The sequence below is a fragment of the Myotis davidii genome, unplaced genomic scaffold (genome assembly GCF_000327345.1).
Source record: "Myotis davidii unplaced genomic scaffold, ASM32734v1 scaffold431, whole genome shotgun sequence".
Taxonomy (NCBI): domain Eukaryota; kingdom Metazoa; phylum Chordata; class Mammalia; order Chiroptera; family Vespertilionidae; genus Myotis; species Myotis davidii.
The window spans coordinates 355,434-372,325 of record NW_006282878.1 but is presented as its reverse complement, the minus strand read 5'-3'; the positions used below and the strand labels follow the sequence as shown (position 1 = coordinate 372,325).

General features: G+C 47.9%; 2 protein-coding genes across 3 annotated transcripts in view; both read left to right on the top strand.

Moving 5' to 3' along the window:
- Positions 1–449: 449 nt before the first annotated feature.
- Positions 450–16,892, top strand: part of SMIM17 (small integral membrane protein 17) — a 23,102-nt gene continuing 6,659 nt past the window's right edge. Inside the window, exons 1-2 of one of the 2 annotated variants that reach the window (XM_015561796.1) lie at positions 450–459; positions 12,304–12,308. The gene's annotated coding sequence lies outside the window, so the exon portion shown is untranslated. Of the gene's footprint in view, positions 460–8,834; positions 8,840–12,303; positions 12,309–16,892 lie in introns of both variants that reach the window. The other variant, XM_006753302.2, reaches the window with a different exon arrangement.
- On the top strand, positions 650–12,308 carry ZNF470 (zinc finger protein 470). The gene is made up of 5 exons (XM_015561763.1): positions 650–776; positions 4,040–4,125; positions 6,354–6,480; positions 6,656–6,751; positions 9,184–12,308. Exons 2-5 carry the CDS (start codon positions 4,069–4,071, stop codon positions 11,088–11,090), a joined length of 2,187 nt encoding a protein of 728 aa, XP_015417249.1. The 5' UTR covers positions 650–776; positions 4,040–4,068; the 3' UTR covers positions 11,091–12,308.

Here is a 16,892-nt window from a genome sequence, read left to right as displayed (position 1 = left end):
CGGTGTGGCTCAGTGGATAGAGCGTCAGCCTGCAGACTGAAGAGTCCCGGGTTCGATCTCTGTCAAGGGCATGTACCTTGATTGCCGGCGCATCCCCAGTAGGGAGTGTGCAGGAGGCAGCTGATCGGTTTCTGACTCTATCCCTCTCCCTTCCTCTGGCAAAAAAATCAATCCTATATAATAAAAGCCTAAATGCAAAGTGTCCGGTCGTTCGTTCAACAAATCAAAGTATAATATGCTAATGATATGCTAAGGCCACTCAACCGCTCGCTATGATGTGCACTGACCACCAGGGGGCAGCTGCTCCAACTGGTAGGTTGGATTGCTGCTGGGGACAGCTGATAGGAACTGAGCTAGACGGGCCGGACACACCCTGGAGCCCTCCCAGAGTCCCTCTCCTGCTGGCCAACCTCCCACGTCCCTCCCGGCCCCGATCATGGGGTCCCACAGTCTGGTGGGGTCCCTCAGTCTGGCCTGCACCCTCTCATAACCCGGGACCCCTGGGGGGATGTCAGAGAGCCAGTTTCAACCCAATCCCGAGGCCAGGCCAAGGGACCCCACTGGTGCATGAATTCGTGCACTGGGCCTCTAACCCCAAACCTCAAAACAGGGTGACGCGGGAACTGCCTTGTCTCTCCCTCACAGGTGAGGACACTGACGCCTGAGAGAAGACAAGTAACCGCTTCCAGGAGGAGCCAGGATTCAGGCCCGGGCCCACAGACTCCAGAGGCCCCGCTGCACTGGCTCTCATGCAGTCCCCTCCACAAAGGATGGAGGTGGGTGCTCTTAAACACTTTTTTTTTTAACACAGTTTGTTCTTGTATATTATTTCTTTATTATTGTACTAGAGGCCTAGTGCACTAATTCATGCATGGATGGGGTCCCTTGGCTTGGCCAGCAATCAGGGTGATTAGGGCCTTCTCACCCAGTCCCAATCAGGCCAAGGGGCTGGGGAGGGACCGAGGAAGGGCCCCAGGGCGTGTCTGACCCCATCTGGCCCAGTCCCAATTGGCAGACCCTGCAGCAAGCTAACCTACTGGTTGGAGCGTCTGCCTCCTGGTGGTCAGTGTGCATCATAGGGACTGGTCAAGTGGTAAATCAAACAGTCGACTGATCAGTGGGACACTTAGCATGTTATGCTTTTATTATGTAGGATTATTTCCTTTCTTTCTCTCTCTTTCTCTCTCTCTCTCTCTCTCTCTTTCTCTCTTTCTCTCTTTCTTTCATCCTTTCCCTTTTTTAGAGAGAGTGGAAGAGAGGTAAAGAGAGAGAGAAATATCGATGTGAAAGAAACACATCGGTTGGTTGTCTCTAACCAGGGCCTGGACTGCCCTTGACCAGAATCAAACCCAGGACCCTTCAGTCCACAGGCTGAGGCTCTATGCACTGAGCCACACTCTTAAACACTTTCTGACCAATGAAGAAACCGATTCTGAGATGGGTTTGATAGCTTCAAGAGTTCAGATCCCCAAAACTTTCACTGAGCTATTTATTTATTTGTTTGTTTATTTTATTTTGAGAGAGAGAGAAAATTATTGATGTGTTGTTCCACTTATTTTTGCATTCTTTGGTTGACTTCCTGTATGTGCCCTGACTGGGTATTGAATCCACAACCTTGGTGTATTGGGTGTACTAACCAACTGAGCTACCTGGCCATGGCCTCACTTTTTTTCCTGGGCTCTAGATATTCTGACCCAGTTTCTCTAACATAAAACGGAGATGAGCCCTGGCTGGGGCTCAGTTAGTTGGGGGTCGTCCTGTGCACCGAAAGTTTGCTGGTTTGATTCCTGTTCAGGGCACCTGCCCAGGTTGCAGGCTCTATCCCCAGTAGGGCATGTGCAGGAGGCAGTCGATCAATGGTGCACTCTCATCATTGACATTTCTCTTTCACCCTCTCCCTTCCTCTCTCTCTATCTAACAATCAATAAAAGCATTTTTAAAAAATATATATTTTATTGATTTTTTTTACAGAGAGGAAGGGAAAGGGATAGAGAGTTAGAAACATCGATGAGAGAGAAACATCGATCAGCTGCCTCCTGCAGGCCCCCCACTGGGGATGTGCCTGCAACCAAGGTACATGCCTTTGACCGGAATCGAACCTGGGACCTTTCAGTCTGCAGGCTGACGCTCTATCCACTGAGCCACACAGGTTAGGGCTCAATAAAAACATTTTTAAAAATTAACATAAAAAATAATAAAATGGAGATGCTGCTATTACATACCTCATAGGACTGTTATAAGGGTTAAATGAGCCCATACCTGAAAATATGTGGTGTGGCGCCGGCCACATAGAAAGTGCTCAATGAGTGTTCACTATTTTTTTATTTTTTTAAATATATTTTATTGATTTTTTACAGAGCGAAAGGGAAAGGAATAGAGACTTAGAAACATCGATGAGAGAGAAACATCGAACAGCTACCTCCTGCACACCCCCCCACTGAGGATGTGCCCACAACCTAGGTACATGCCCTTGACCAGAATCGAACCTGGGACCTTTCAGTCCACAGGCCGACGCTCTATCCACTGAGCCACACCGGTTAGGGCGTGAGTGTTCACTCTTATTATTATCATCGCTAGAGGCCCCGGGCATGGATTCGTGCACTGGTGGGGTCCCTGAGCCTGGCCTGCCCCCTCTCGCAATCCGGGATGTAGTAGTGTATGAAGTGGCAGGCGGCCAGGGAGGAGCCCAGGCGGGCCTGGCCTTAGCACTGAGGCAGGAGAGGCTCACACCTCCGTAGCCATGCTCACCAGCAGTGAACCCGGCATCTGGCGCCCGTAGGTCAGCTGAGCAGCGTTCCCGCTGTGGAAGTGCACTGACCACCAGGGGGCAGCTCCTGCATTGAGCATCTGCCCATTGGTGGTCAGTGTGCGTCATAGCGACCGGTCAAATGGTCGCTTAGGGTTTTAGAAAGATAGATGATAGATGATATATAGATAGATAGATAGGTAGTGATGCTTTCAGAAAGCTGTGGAGTTTAGAGGGAAAATACCAGAACTTTTCCTGATAGAGGAAACTCGCCTCAGGGGAGACAAGGGACTTTATTTCAAAATTATTGTTTGTCCCAAAGCAAAATGAGAAACAGGGTCTTCTTATAGTTTTGTCCAATGACCCGCAAGCCACATAGACTCTTTCTGGGGAAATCGTTTCTTTAAAACATTTTATTTTTTTAAAATATATATTTATTGATTTCAGAGAGGAAGGGAGAAGGGAGAGAGAGACAGAAACATTGATGATGAGAGAGAATCATGGATCAGCTGCCTCCTGCACACCCCTCACTGGGGATCAAGCCTGCAACCTGGGCATGTGCCCTTGGCCAGAATCGAACCTGGGACCCTTTAGTCCACAGGCCAATGCTCTATCCACTGAGCCAAACTGGCCAGGGTGGGAAATCGTTTTTTCAAGTCTCATACAATCTACACTAATCCTCGCTGGTTAGCTGCCCAGGAGGCGTGTTTCCTGTTATATTCTGGTGTCTGCTTGGGCGAATAGCTTGGGCGAGAGGATCAGGCCCACCCAGGTCGGTGACTGGGCTCCGTTATTGACAAGCTGTGAACCTTGTGCAAAAGACCTCACGTCCCAGAGCTTTCATGGGTGAACAGGTGATGGTGTTTCCTGTTTTCACTGAAGATCGTGAAGGTTAAATCGGGAGTCTAAAGATAGGGTGCCTCCCAAAATATGCATGCATGCACTTTGAATGATTATAACGGCAGTGTTTATTAAAATACGTTTCATTTTCAGAATTGAGCTTTCCGCTGTAAAGTGTGCATACATTTTGGGGGACACCCTGTATGTGCAGCCCACCTGATACATCTCTTGTTGATGAATGGGTGGCTTTGAGGGGAGGGGGCATAGGTCATACTCAGTCTAAAACCCGAGCAGAGCAGTACCCCAGCTGTAACGTCCTGGTCTCCCAGCGAATGCCTGGGCTGAGGGCAGGGTGGGTGGGAGTGAGAGAGTGAAAAGAGGGAGCTGAAGGCAGAGTTTCTGGGCTGCGGTTCTTAGAGCTGCTCTGGCTCTCACTCCTCTCTCCTCCCCCAGCTCTGCGCTCGCGGGGTAGAGCCCGTCGAATGAGGAGCCAGGCAGAGGCAGCAATGGGCATTGACCTTCTTACAGCCATGCCCCCGGTGAGTTGGCACACCCCCTTCCCTCCTTACAATAGTTGTGCCTTCCAGGGTTTGGTCATGTTCGTTTTCTTCTGAAAATTGTCTGCCTCATAGTTCCACCCTGGGGGTTGGTTTCTGTTTCCTCCCTCCCTGATGAGTGCTGGGATCACAGGGTCAGACTCCAACCGCCCCGTGTCTCTGGGAGCCACCTCTTCTTCCTGTTTGGTGTTCTCTCTTCATTGCCCGTGCTCAGCTGTTTGTACGCCATCTGACTGCACAGCATACAGTCCTTAGAGGAATCGGAGAGCTGCCACCTGCCTGGTTCCTATGTGCCCATCTGGCTCTCAGAGAGCCAGCAGCCTGCTGGGGAAATGAAAAGGCAGCACACATAAATACTAGAGGCCTGGTGCATGAAAATTCATGCACTGGAGGGAGAGTCCCTCAGCCCTGCCTGCCCCCTCTCACAGTCTGGGAACCCTCAGGGATGGGAGGCGACCTGGCGATCATCAGGGGACGATGACGCCCCATCACACCTCTGCTGCTGCCACTGCTGGCAGCACAAGCCTCAGGTGGCCTTGATTACCTGAGCCTCAGGCCGGCCCTGGGCAGCTGGGCAGCCGACATCCAAGGCTTGCCTGTGCCTCGGGCTGGCCCTGGGTGCCTAGGGGGCTGAGGGCAGGTCGGCTGCACTGTGCACCTGCCGTGCCCCTACTCCCTGCCTCTCCCCCCTCCCGTGGGGCTGAAAGGACTGGGTGCCACCAGCATTTGTGATGGTCAATTTGCATATTCCCACTTTATTAGATAGGATGTTCTTATGTATTTCAGAGAGGAAGGAAGGGGAGAGAGAGAGATAGAAACATCAATGATGAGAGAGAATCATGGTTTGGCCGCCTCCTGCACGCCCCCTACTGGGGACAGAGCCCGCAGCCTGAGCATGTGCCCTTGACTAGGAGTCCAACCTGGGACCCTTCAGTCCACAGGCCAACGCTCTACCCAGTGAGCCAAACCGGCCAGGGCTGGGCACAGTTCTTAACACCTTAAGAACGTTAAGATTGACACAGAACTTAGACACAGAACCTAGAGATACAGAACCTAGACACAGAACCTAGAGACAGAACCTAGAGACGGAACATGGCAAAAGATCCTGGACAGAAACTGGCCACAGAACTTAGAGACAGAACCTAGAGACAGAACATGGCAAAAGACCCTAGACAGAAACTGGCAACAGAACCTAGAGACAGAACCTAGCGAGAGAACCTGGCTGAAGATCCTAGAGACAGAACCTGGCTACAGAACCTGGATAGAACATGGCAAGAGAACCTGACTAGAACCTGGTGACTGAACCTGGCTGGAGAACATGGTGACAGAACCTGGCTGGAGAACTTATCGAGGGAACATGGCTACAGAACCTGGCTGGAGAACCTGGCTGGATAACCTAGCAAGAGAACATGGACATAGAACCTGGCTGGAGATCCTAACCAGAACTTCGCTGGAGATCCTAGACAGAACTTGGCTGGGGATTGTGGCTAGAGATCCTGGCAAGGCTGCTGATCAACTGAAAAAAAAAAAAAAAACAAACGTTAAGATTTCTTAGAATATGTTGTGTAGGCTGAAATGATGTTCGTCAGGTCGGCGTCCTTCCGTCAGACGTTCCCTTGCAGTCCCAGAGCTCTTTAATTCCTCCATGTAGAAAGGTGATGTAGCTTCGAATATAAATCAGATATTTAATATTTAATGATACTGTTTTTAATGCAGTCGACATTTTTTTTTAAATATATTTTATTCTTTACAGAGAGGAAGGGAGAGAGATAGAGAGTCAGAAACATCGATGAGAGAGAGACATCGATCAGCTGTCTCCTGCACATTTCCCACTGGGGATGTGCCTGCAACCAAGGTACATGCCCTTGACCGGAATCGAACCTGGGACCTTTCAGTCCGCAGGCCGACGCTCTATCCACTGAGCCAAACCGGTTTCGGCAACATTTTTTATAAATTTCATAGAATTGCTCCAAGAGCAGAGAATGGCTCTCATATATATTTTTATTTTTCCTAATTTATACAATATAACTAGGCAGAAAAGTTGTCCAGGAACTAACTCCCACTCCTGGGTCAGTTAGACCCCCATACAATTACTTACACACGTTCCCCACTCCACCCTCCGAGTGTGAGCAGCAGAACCCTTTACCCTGGAGCCCCCCGAGTGGGGACGTGAACACCGGTTGAGCAAGATGGCATTTGTGTCGTTTTAGGACGCAGTGACTTTCCCAGATGTGGCCGTAGACTTCTCCCGGGCTGAGTGGGAGTGCCTGAACCTCGCTCAGAGGACTCTGTACAGGAAGGTGATGTTGGAGAACTACAGGACCCTGGTCTCCGTGGGTAAGAGTGCCTGCCTCCCTCACCTCCCCACAGGAATCTTCCCGCCTCAGCTGTCTCTCAGGGCTTTCTCAGCATTTTCCTACCGTGTCCCTCTTCCCTCCCTACCGTCTGGACTGGGTTATAATTCTGCAATAGCCACAGCATAGCCCGTTTTCTCGTCTCTTCCTTTATGCAGGTCTTTGCGTGTCTAAGCCAGATGTGATCTCCTTGTTGGAACAGGGTGAAGAGCCCTGGGTGACGGATGGCGAGAGGGCAGGAGGCCTGTGCCCACGTACGTACAGGATTGCTAGCGCTGGGGAAGCTATTCTCACGATGTTCCTTCTCTCTCAGACTTGTTGGACAACAACTTTAAAAGCCCCTCCCAAATGGAAACATCTTGTTCTAACTCCATTAAAAAAAAGGTTATTGATTTGATGGAGAGAGATGATGCGGGGAGGGGGGGAGGGGATCAATTGGTTATTCCACTTATTTATGAATTAATTGGTTGATTGTTGTATATGCCCTGCCTGGGGATCGAACCTATGACTTTGGTGTATCAGGAAGACACTTTTAACAACTGAGCTACCAAGTCAGGGCCTCTAACTCCATTTTTTAAGTCTCTCTTCTCCTCCCCACTGGCACGATGTGCCACCTGGATCTTCACTGATCTCCTGCAAATCCCATAGTCTGTGCCTGGACGCGGCTATGTTCCGCTTATGTTGACCTCGTTACAATCATTCCTGATAGCATTTTTGGATTCCTCGGACAAATTTGTGTTCAGTTGTTTAAAACTTTTCCTTTTTTTAAAACGTGTTTATTGGATTAACAGTCATTGTAGCTGTGTTCTTCCTTCTACTTTTAATTATTTTTCCTTTGTTGTCCTGTGATTATTTCTTCTTGCCTTGTTGTTTATATATATGGTTTTTCTCCTTTCACACCATCCCACCCTGTGAATTGGAAAGGTTTTCAGTCCCACAAGGTGTTACCTTTATGTTTTTATGTATTTTTGAATCTATATTTTATAATTCACATGAGACTCGGAATACCACCTTTTGATACCCACATGAAAGGTGAACAGATCAGCTCACCAATGTACCTCCTGCCTCTTTATCTTCTCCCACTTTTTAAAAAAATATATCTTTATTGATTTCAGAAGGAAGGGAGAGGGAAAGGCAGATAGAAACATCAGTGATGAGAGAGAATCATTGATTGGCTGCCTCCTACAAGTCCCCTACTGGGGATCAAGCACGCAACCCAGGCATGTGTCCTTGACCGGAACTGAACCTGAGACCCTTCAGTCTGCAGGCTGATGCTCTATCCACTGAGCCAAACCAGTTAGGGCAATCTTCTCCCACTTTTATTGTCATAATTAGGATTTGTGCCCCAATTTATTTTCTTCAAACTTAATTATGTGTTTTCACCTGCCCTGCATGAAAGCTGTTTTTCTGGTTTAGAAAATGAGTTAACAGTGTATAAGGTATACATTGCGGGGAAATGGGCCTCCGTGAGATGGTTATAATTTGTTCCATGGCTATAGTGTGGCTTTTTCCTGATATCAATTATCATATTTCCAAGAAGAGGATTGTTGCCCTGACTGGGTAGCATCATTCTGAGACACCAAGGTTAGGGGTTCAACCCCCAGTCAGGGCACATACAAGAATCAACCAATGAATGCATAAATACGTGAAATAATAAATCAATGTTTCTCTCTCTCTCTCTCTCTCTCTCTCTCTCGCAAATGTATTAGAAAACAGTAGATATGAATTTAAATCAAATAGTTGCTTCTTTAGAAAACCAATAAAACAAACTGTGAGGGCAAATGAGAGAAAACACAAGAAAAGAAATAAAACTAAACTACCAATAGTATATAAGTACTTAAAAGAATCACAGGAATCTATTTTCCTCAACTCTGTATAGATAATTTGAAGACTTAGATTAATTAAATGGATAATATTTTCAGAAATCATAAATTACCACAACTGATGCCAGAAGAGAGAGAATTTCAACAGACCAGTTACAAGAGAAGAAATGTAGACAGTCATCTAAGAACTGCCTCCCCCAGGAAAAGCAGCTACTCCATTATAGTTACACAAATAAATTCTATAAAAGCTTTTAGGAAAAATATCATCAGCGTTGGTTCACATGTTCTGTGACAGAATAAAAAGAAGTTTTAAAAAATGTGTTAATAAAGACAGCATAACATTGATACCAAAAGAGTACCAAGAAAGGAAATTAACAGACAAATCTCAATTATAAATATTGGTATAAAATCTTTAATTAAAAGTCTTGTTGAAATAATATACCAGAGCCTGACTGGTGTGGCTTAGTGGTTGAGCATCAGTCTATGAAGCAGGAGGTCACAGGTGGATTCCCAGGCAGGGCACAAGCCCAAGTTGTGGGCTGTGCAAGAGACAGCCAATCAATGATTCTCTCTCATCATTGGTGTTTCTGTCTGTCTCGCTCCCTCTCCCTTCCTCTGAAATCAATTTAAAATTTTTTTAAAGAAAGGTTTAAAAAAATAAAAGAAATAATACACCATAGCCAAGGAGACTTTATTTGAGAAATGTCAAATTAGGTTGCGTTGCCTAACTTCATCTAAGAATTATCAGAATATTAACCTCTGTGGGCTTCAGCAACTGTTTTGACTCCCCTGGTCTCATTTGAGAAGTTTTTGTTTTTCTAGCATTAAATAAAGGAGCTATTTGCTTTCTTACTACCTTTCAGACTCGGAGTGTGTGTGGATGACCAAAGAATTATCTCCAAACCAGGACATTTACGGAGAGAAATTATCCCAGGTAACGATAACGGGAAGACTTACAAGCTCTGATAACTTTGAGTGTTCCACATTAGGGGAAAACTGGAAAGGTGAAGACCTGTTTGGGAGGGACCTGGTAAGTCAGAAGCCACAGTTTAGGCAAGAGACGGTCAATCATATAGGTGCGCTCATTGAGAAAAAAGACCACTCTAACAAACCTGGGACAGCTTTTCATCTGAATACATTTTCTTATGTAAAACACATATTTCCCATTGAAGAGAGAACATACCATTTTGACACAGGTAAGGAAAGCTTAAAAACACAGGCATTTGTTAAAAAACACAAGCAAGCCTGTGGAGGAAAGAAACTTCTGACATGCAAAGACTGTGAGAAAACTTTCAGCAAAATCTCTACCCTGACTCTTCATCAAAGAATCCATACCGGAGAGAAACCCTATGAATGTATTGCGTGTGGAAAGGCCTTTAGCCAGAGTGCCCACCTCGCTCAACATCAGAGAACACACACAGGAGAAAAACCCTTTGAGTGCGCCGAGTGCGGGAAAGCCTTTAGCCAGAATGCTCATCTTATTCAACACCAGAGAGTTCACACTGGGGAGAAGCCTTATCGGTGTCAGCGGTGCACCAAAGCCTTCAGCCAGCTTGCACACCTCGCTCAGCATCAGAGGGTCCACACAGGAGAGAAACCCTATGAGTGCATTGAGTGCGGGAAGGCGTTCAGTGATTGCTCCTCCCTGGCTCATCATCGAAGAATTCACACGGGAAAGAGGCCCTATGAATGTGCTGACTGTGGGAAAGCCTTCAGGCAGAATGCTTCTCTCATCCGCCACCGGAGGTACTATCACACCGGAGAGAAACCCTTTGACTGTGTGGACTGTGGGAAGGCTTTTACAGACCACATTGGACTCATTCAGCATAAGAGAATTCACACCGGAGAGAGGCCTTACAAATGTAACGTGTGTGGGAAGGCGTTCAGCCATGGCTCCTCCCTGACTGTACATCAGAGAATTCACACGGGAGAGAAACCGTATGCATGTGCGCTCTGCGAGAGAGCCTTCAGCCACCGCGGCTCTCTCACTCTTCACCAGAGAGTTCACACCGGGGAGAAACCCTACGAATGTCAGGAATGTGGGCAAGCGTTTCGGCAGAGCACACACCTGGCTCATCACCAGAGAGTCCACACCGGAGAGAAGCCCTATGAGTGTCAGGAGTGCGGCAAGGCCTTCAGCCAGAACGCACACCTCGCCCAGCATCGGAAAACACACACGGGAGAGAAGCCTTATGAGTGTGAGGAGTGTGGCCAGGCCTTCAGCCAGATAGCACACCTCGCCCAGCACCGGCGGGTTCACACGGGCGAGAAGCCTTACAAATGTACAGAATGCGGGAAGGCCTTCAGCGATGGCTCCTATCTGGTCCAACATCAGAGACTCCACACTGGGAAAAGACCATACGAATGCCTCGAGTGTGGGAAGGCGTTCAGGCAGAGGGCGTACCTGATTTGTCACCAAAGGTGTCACACGGGTGAGAAGCCCTATGAGTGTAACGTGTGCAGGAAAGCCTTCAGCCACCGCAAATCCCTTACTCTGCATCAGAGGGTTCACACGGGAGAGAAACCTTACGAGTGTCAGGAATGTAGCAAAGCCTTCAGCCAGGTAGCCCACCTGACGCTGCATCGGAGAATCCACACTGGAGAAAGGCCCTACGGGTGTGAGGACTGTGGGAAGGCCTTCCGGCAGAGTGTACATCTCACGCATCACCAGCGAATTCATACTGGAGAGTCCTCCTCCTGCTCCTCCTCCTCCTGCTCCTCCTCCTCCACTCGTCCCTCCTCTGCACCCACATGCCACCGAGTCCTCTAGTTCAATCTCCCCAGGCCTCTAGAATCCACCCACACTCCCCAGTCTGTGTCCCGTCAGCCTAATCCAGGACTTTTGCAAATAGCGTTACAGCCATTTCCCCTCTTGCTCTCCTCAAGTACATAGTTTTAACACTGTAGCCAGCTTAACCTCTTAAAAATTAAAATGTACTCATATTACTTTTCCATTCAAAACACAGGTTTTGAAGACTGTTAGGTGATCCATCTAAAGGGCTCGGCACATAACCCTTGGCACATACTTAGTGCCCTTAGAGTAAAAGTTGCCTTACAGATATGTCCACCTACAAGGAAAAGGAACCAGTAGGTCACGATGACGAACCTGCAGTCTTCAGAGCAGACAGAGGGCTCTCGACTCTGCCTGTAGGTACGAAAGGTGAACACACTGGGAATTGAAGGAGTCTGTGATCCACAGGGTGACATGGCCGCTTACCGCTCCCTCCGTGTGAATAAATATGAGTAGCACTGATAATGAGGAGTGCTCCTCAGTGCACTTAGAAGTGAGAATAGGCCAATCAGGACAAAGTCGTTTGGTAGAATGGAGGACTAGCCAGGGGAGAGTATTAAACACTAACCCAAACAAGCTAGGAAACTCAAATAGATTCATAGCATGGAACAAACTGTAAGAGGCAGTTCAACACTGTGACCGATTGAAATGCATCATGGACAATTCCTGAGATATTGATATTGTTCTAGAGCGTAAAGTAAATATAAATCTTCCCATCTTGTTCTATGAAACTGAAGACTGATCCCAAAACAGAGAAACGTATACTGCAATCAGCGTATAAATGTACACGCTAAAACGTAAACTCATTTTTTAAAGGCAGACGTGTCTGTACAGAAAGACTCAGTCTGGCAAAGGTATTTCTCCCCACGTTAAATATGTAAATTCACTGATGTTCCAGTAAAAGTCCCTGTATATTGTAAAGGCAGCAATAGAATTGTGATAAACAAAGAACGTAGTACTTGTTCTGCTAACCTTGATTGAGCACTTACTGTTCCAGATGCTGAGGACACACTAGGGTGCAAAATGTACAAAGAGATTTTGCTCTTATAGATCAGGTGGGGGAAGACACGAAGAAGTAAAATACACAGTATGTGATGAGTATGTGACATGTACCATTGTAAGAAATCTAAAGGAGGAGCTAGGGGCCGGGTGGGGTAGCTCAGTTGGTTAGAGTGTCATCCCGACATGCCAGGGAGGGTGCAGGTTCGATCCCCGGTCAGGGCACGTACACGATTCAACAAATGAATGCATAAATAAGTGGAACAGCACATCAGTGTTTCTCTCTTAAAAAAAACAGTAAATTTTTTTAAAAAGCAAGGAGCTACGGAGTTCTGGGAAGAACGCCTTCCTACCCCCAGAACGTGTGGCAGTAGCGGCAGGGGAGTGGGGAGAGCAGCAGGAACTGTCAGATACAAAAGGCATAAGGAGAGCAGTTGCGATGGCCCAAGGCAGAGAGTAGGACGCTTCAATGCTGCGGGAAGAGAACCGATGCTGTGTTCACGCGTTAGCAACAGTGATTGAGAGGCTGGTGGCGGGTGTGTTTCTGTAAGAGCCTCATTGAGATGTAATTCACACACCATACAGTTCACTTGAAGTACACGACACATGGACGTGGTCAGGGTTGTGCAGCCTTCGCCACAGTTGCTTTTAGAACACTTTCTTCACCCCAAAAGCAAGCCCGTGTCCTTTAGTAGTTCCCCTGCCCTGGAGGAGTACTCTGAGCTCTCGGGCTCCCTTGTGACTGCTGCAGTCCACTGGAGGGCCCTGTGAGGGGACCTCTTTTCTCTCTCTTCTTTTTTATTTATTAATCCTCGCCCGAGGATTCCATTGACTTTCAGAGAGAGTGGGGGGGGGGGGGGGGGGGGGAGAGACAGAAACAGCAATGTGAGAGACATCTGCACGTGCCCAGACCAGCGCCAGGGATCAGATCGAACCTGCAACAGGGAGGTACATGTGCTTGATGGGAATCGAGCCCCAGACCCTTGAGTCTGCAGGCCAGCGCTCTATCCACTGAGCCATACTGGCTAGGGCATGAGAAGCTCTCTTATCCAGAGGACATGGCTCCTCTACTTTGGCATAGAAACTAGGAGCAGTGCGTTCCTTGTTCTACATGAGATGGGCGCGGGCTTCTCCCACCTGTGTGGAGGGTTCAGACCCTCCTTATATATTTTTGGTAAGAAGCATGCTCATTGCAGTGGGAGAATTGGAGCGACACTGAGCTCTCCAGGGAGACCGAGATCTCTCCCTGGCACACTGACAAAACTTGAAAGGTTAAAGATGTAAAGGTAAGATGTTAAGGTACCAGACAGAGTTAGAATATTCCTATCATCTTGCCCTGGGGCAGATCCTCTTAAGCACTGCGCACGACCCAGGAGCTGATTTTTATGCGGAAAACATCAGAGTCAAAGTTAATAGACAAATGAGAGACCAAAAGGATATGTTTGCAACAAATGAAGGGTAATCCTGATATTTAGAGCACTGATACAGGTCAGTCATGGTCACATTTGCAACTCGGTAGAAAAAGAAGCATTCTTCATTGCAGTGGGAGAAATGGACAAAGCTAACAGCCAGGTCAAAGAAGGTGAAATAAAACAGCTAACGAAAGTTACACGATATCACTAGTAGGGAGAAAAATGCAAAATAAAGTGATGCTATATCCACTTTTTCCCAATAGATTGATTTTAAATCACAGAAGAGTGATAATACTTTGTGAAAGTGTGAAAAGACAATTCCATGGTCAGTTATACAAGTTGTCATATGTATATATTATTTGAATCAAAATTCCTCAGAAACCAGTGTGCAAAGGTAGGTGAACATACAATGGCAAAAAAAAATTTTTTAAGTGGTAACTTATTAGGGTAATCAGCAGTGGTCAGCAAACTGCGGCTTGCGAGCCACAGTTTGCCGACCACTGGGGTAATGGGTAAGTGGGTAAGTTAATTATTGTGTATTCATTCAATAGAATTATGCAGTTGTTTAAAAAAGAAATATAAATGTGTATATAGGCATAGAGAAGTAACTGTGCCATACTAAATGAAAAAAACATTTTCAGACCTATATTCTAGCATAAACTCATAATTGTGATACCAAAAATAAAACCTAAGTTATATATTTTTCTGTCTTTCTCTGCCTGTTTTTTCTTGCCCCCTTCTTACAATGACACCATCTCTCCTTTTCTTTTGCGTGACTGACCAGCCCTGCCATCTGGTTCTGATGGACCTGGCTGATCGAATTTTCTGGAGTCTGAAATGCAGTTGTGTCTGTGTCACGCGGTGGAAACGCCCTAAAGGTGTGAGGCTGGTGCTCTTTGGAGCCACCTGGGCTTTGTGCTTTCCAAGGTTGTAATCCCTCAAACTACCCATCATCCTTCCAGCACTTTGTTTCTGGCTCATATTCCTCACTTTACAGCAAGTAAACGAACTTAATCAATGTACTAGAAGAATCTGGTGGGAAGATGGGGGAATAGGCAATAGGATCTTTGGGAAGTTTGAGGTGTGAAGGATTAGTTTGGGTTTGAGAAGGGGGAAGTGAGACTTCTGCTTCTTTTCTAGCCTCGGGAAGTCACACCTCCTGGTGTGGGCCCTGGGCAGATATCCGAGTGAGTTATTTTTCGTGGGAGTAGCCTGAGAGGAACAGAGGTCGAGGATCCTGGATAATGACAGTTTTAAGAGGAAAAGGAACGCTAGTCCAGAGAGTGTAACTGATGCTGGTACCTCACTGCTCTGAGTAGTTTAAACACAGCTCATGAACTTCTAGTATCAAGGCAAAAAATTTCAGCTAAGGGTTCTGTGTGATGTGGCTGAGAGATCCTTACACTGTTTGAAGTCACAGGGTTAAGACTGCTCGAGCGCTGGCCGGGTAGTCAGGTGGTTAGAGCTTCGCCTCAGTACACCAAGGTTGCAGGTTCAATCTCTGGTCCAGGCACATACAAGAATCTGGAAATAAATGCATAAAAAATGGAACAGAAAATTGATGTATGTCTCTCTCTCAAAAGAAAAAAAAATCACTCTTCCATATCCCCCAACCCAAGGTAACCATCATATTGAATCCTGACACATCTGTCTCCCATTTTCCCTTTTTTTTTGGTGGGGTGGGGGGGAATGTACATCATTTTCCTACAGAAATGGTTTATAGATTCTGTTAATAGTTACCGTCAGGTTGTAGCCAGGCCCTGCCGTCCTAAGAGCCAAGGCTGCCTCTTAAAAATGACGGTGCAGTTTTTGCTCTTGTCTACTTCATCTCACGCTCCTCACAGCCCAGAGAGCTTCGTTTCTAGACAACAGCAGGACGGATGGGTTCTTTGAAGACGTCAGAGAGAGAGAGAACTGTGCATTCTGCTTAGAGAGTCCCCATCACAGACGGGTCCCCCAATGAGGTTCAGCGCCATGACCAGGTCTATGGGGAAAGGGTTCAGTACCACGGACAGCTCAGTCCTATGGGCAGGCCTAGCTGACATGGGTTTCAGCACCATGGACAGGTCCGCGCGGGGTTGGGGGCGGCTCGGTCTGTCTGGCTCGGCTAAACAGACAGGTCTGTCTGAAAGGGATTTCAGCTCCACGGAGCAGGAGTATATGGGGAAGGGGCGGCACCACAAACAAGGTCGATCCCAAAGAGGGTTCAGTGCCACGGCCAGGTCTAGGGGTGAAGGTTTCAGCACCATAGACAAGAACCTTGGGAATGTGTTTCAGCCTTGCGGACAGGGCCGTGTGCTTCAGAACCATGGACAGTTCAGCAGACCCCCGCTAGACAGGCCTATGGGGAGTGGTTTCAGCACCACAGACAGGCCTATGAGGAAGTGGTTTCAGCACCATGGACAGGAGCTTATAGGTACACGCGGGCCTGTCTGTATGGCGTTCAGCACCGCGGACAGCGCCAGGGCCCTGCTTTCCCAGGGGCCTTCTCTAGCTGCCTGTGCTCTTCTGAGCAGATTCCTGACCCCACTCCCCACTCTCACCCCAGCGTCTCCGAATGCTGGCATCTCAGCAACCCAGGCTCTCCTGGTGTGAACCTCAGAAGCACAGGCACTAAATGCTTACCGTGCCCCAGAGGGAATCCTGGTTTTCTCCATGCGCACACAAACCTCGACCCTGCTCAGTGCCCTGCTGGACACTCGGCTGCACAGGCTCAAAGTCCAGAAGTCTCCCTTGAGACTTTGACGCAGCCTCCATGAGAGCAGTTTGGAGGTAGTCGCTGCATTGTTCAAGGTGCATAATCGCGATTACAAGAGCCGCTATCAGCTAACAGCTATTGGCTATTAAACAGCATACAGGCATTATTGACTTTTACCTTCACAGCAATCCTGCGAGGGAATAGGCATATCCTTTCTAAACAGAATGGGAAACTGAGGCACGGAGATGACAAGTGGCAACGACACAGGGGTGGCAAAGGGCAGAGCCAGCCCCTGACCCCCGGGTCCCCAAGTTGCCACGCTCCCGCCAGCGCCTCCCTCTCTCCTCCCAGACCCCCTGCCCTGGTCGGGACCTAGTGGTTGCCTTAGTGCAGCGGTTCTCAACCTGTGGGTCGCGACCCCTTTGGGGGGCGAATGACCCTTTCACCGGGGTCGCCTAAGACCATCCTGCATATCAGATATTTACATTACACGAAAATAATTTTATGGTTGGGTCACCAGAACATGAGGAACTGTATTAAAGGGTCGCGGTATGAGGAAGGTTGAGAACCACTGCGGGCTTAGTGGGATGTGGACGTAACCTCCAGGCCCATGGGGAGGGAGGGTGGACGGCGCATCCCACTGAGGCCGACCTCTCGGCCATCCCCACCCCC

Coding starts and splice junctions, on each gene's coding strand:
- ZNF470 (XM_015561763.1), top strand. CDS start 4,069: ATGAGGAGCCAGGCAGAGGCAGCAATGGGCATTGACCTTCTTACAGCC. Junction 4,126..6,353: donor TTCTTACAGCCATGCCCCCG/GTGAGTTGGCAC, acceptor GTGTCGTTTTAG/GACGCAGTGACTTTCCCAGA. Junction 6,481..6,655: donor CAGGACCCTGGTCTCCGTGG/GTAAGAGTGCCT, acceptor TCCTTTATGCAG/GTCTTTGCGTGTCTAAGCCA.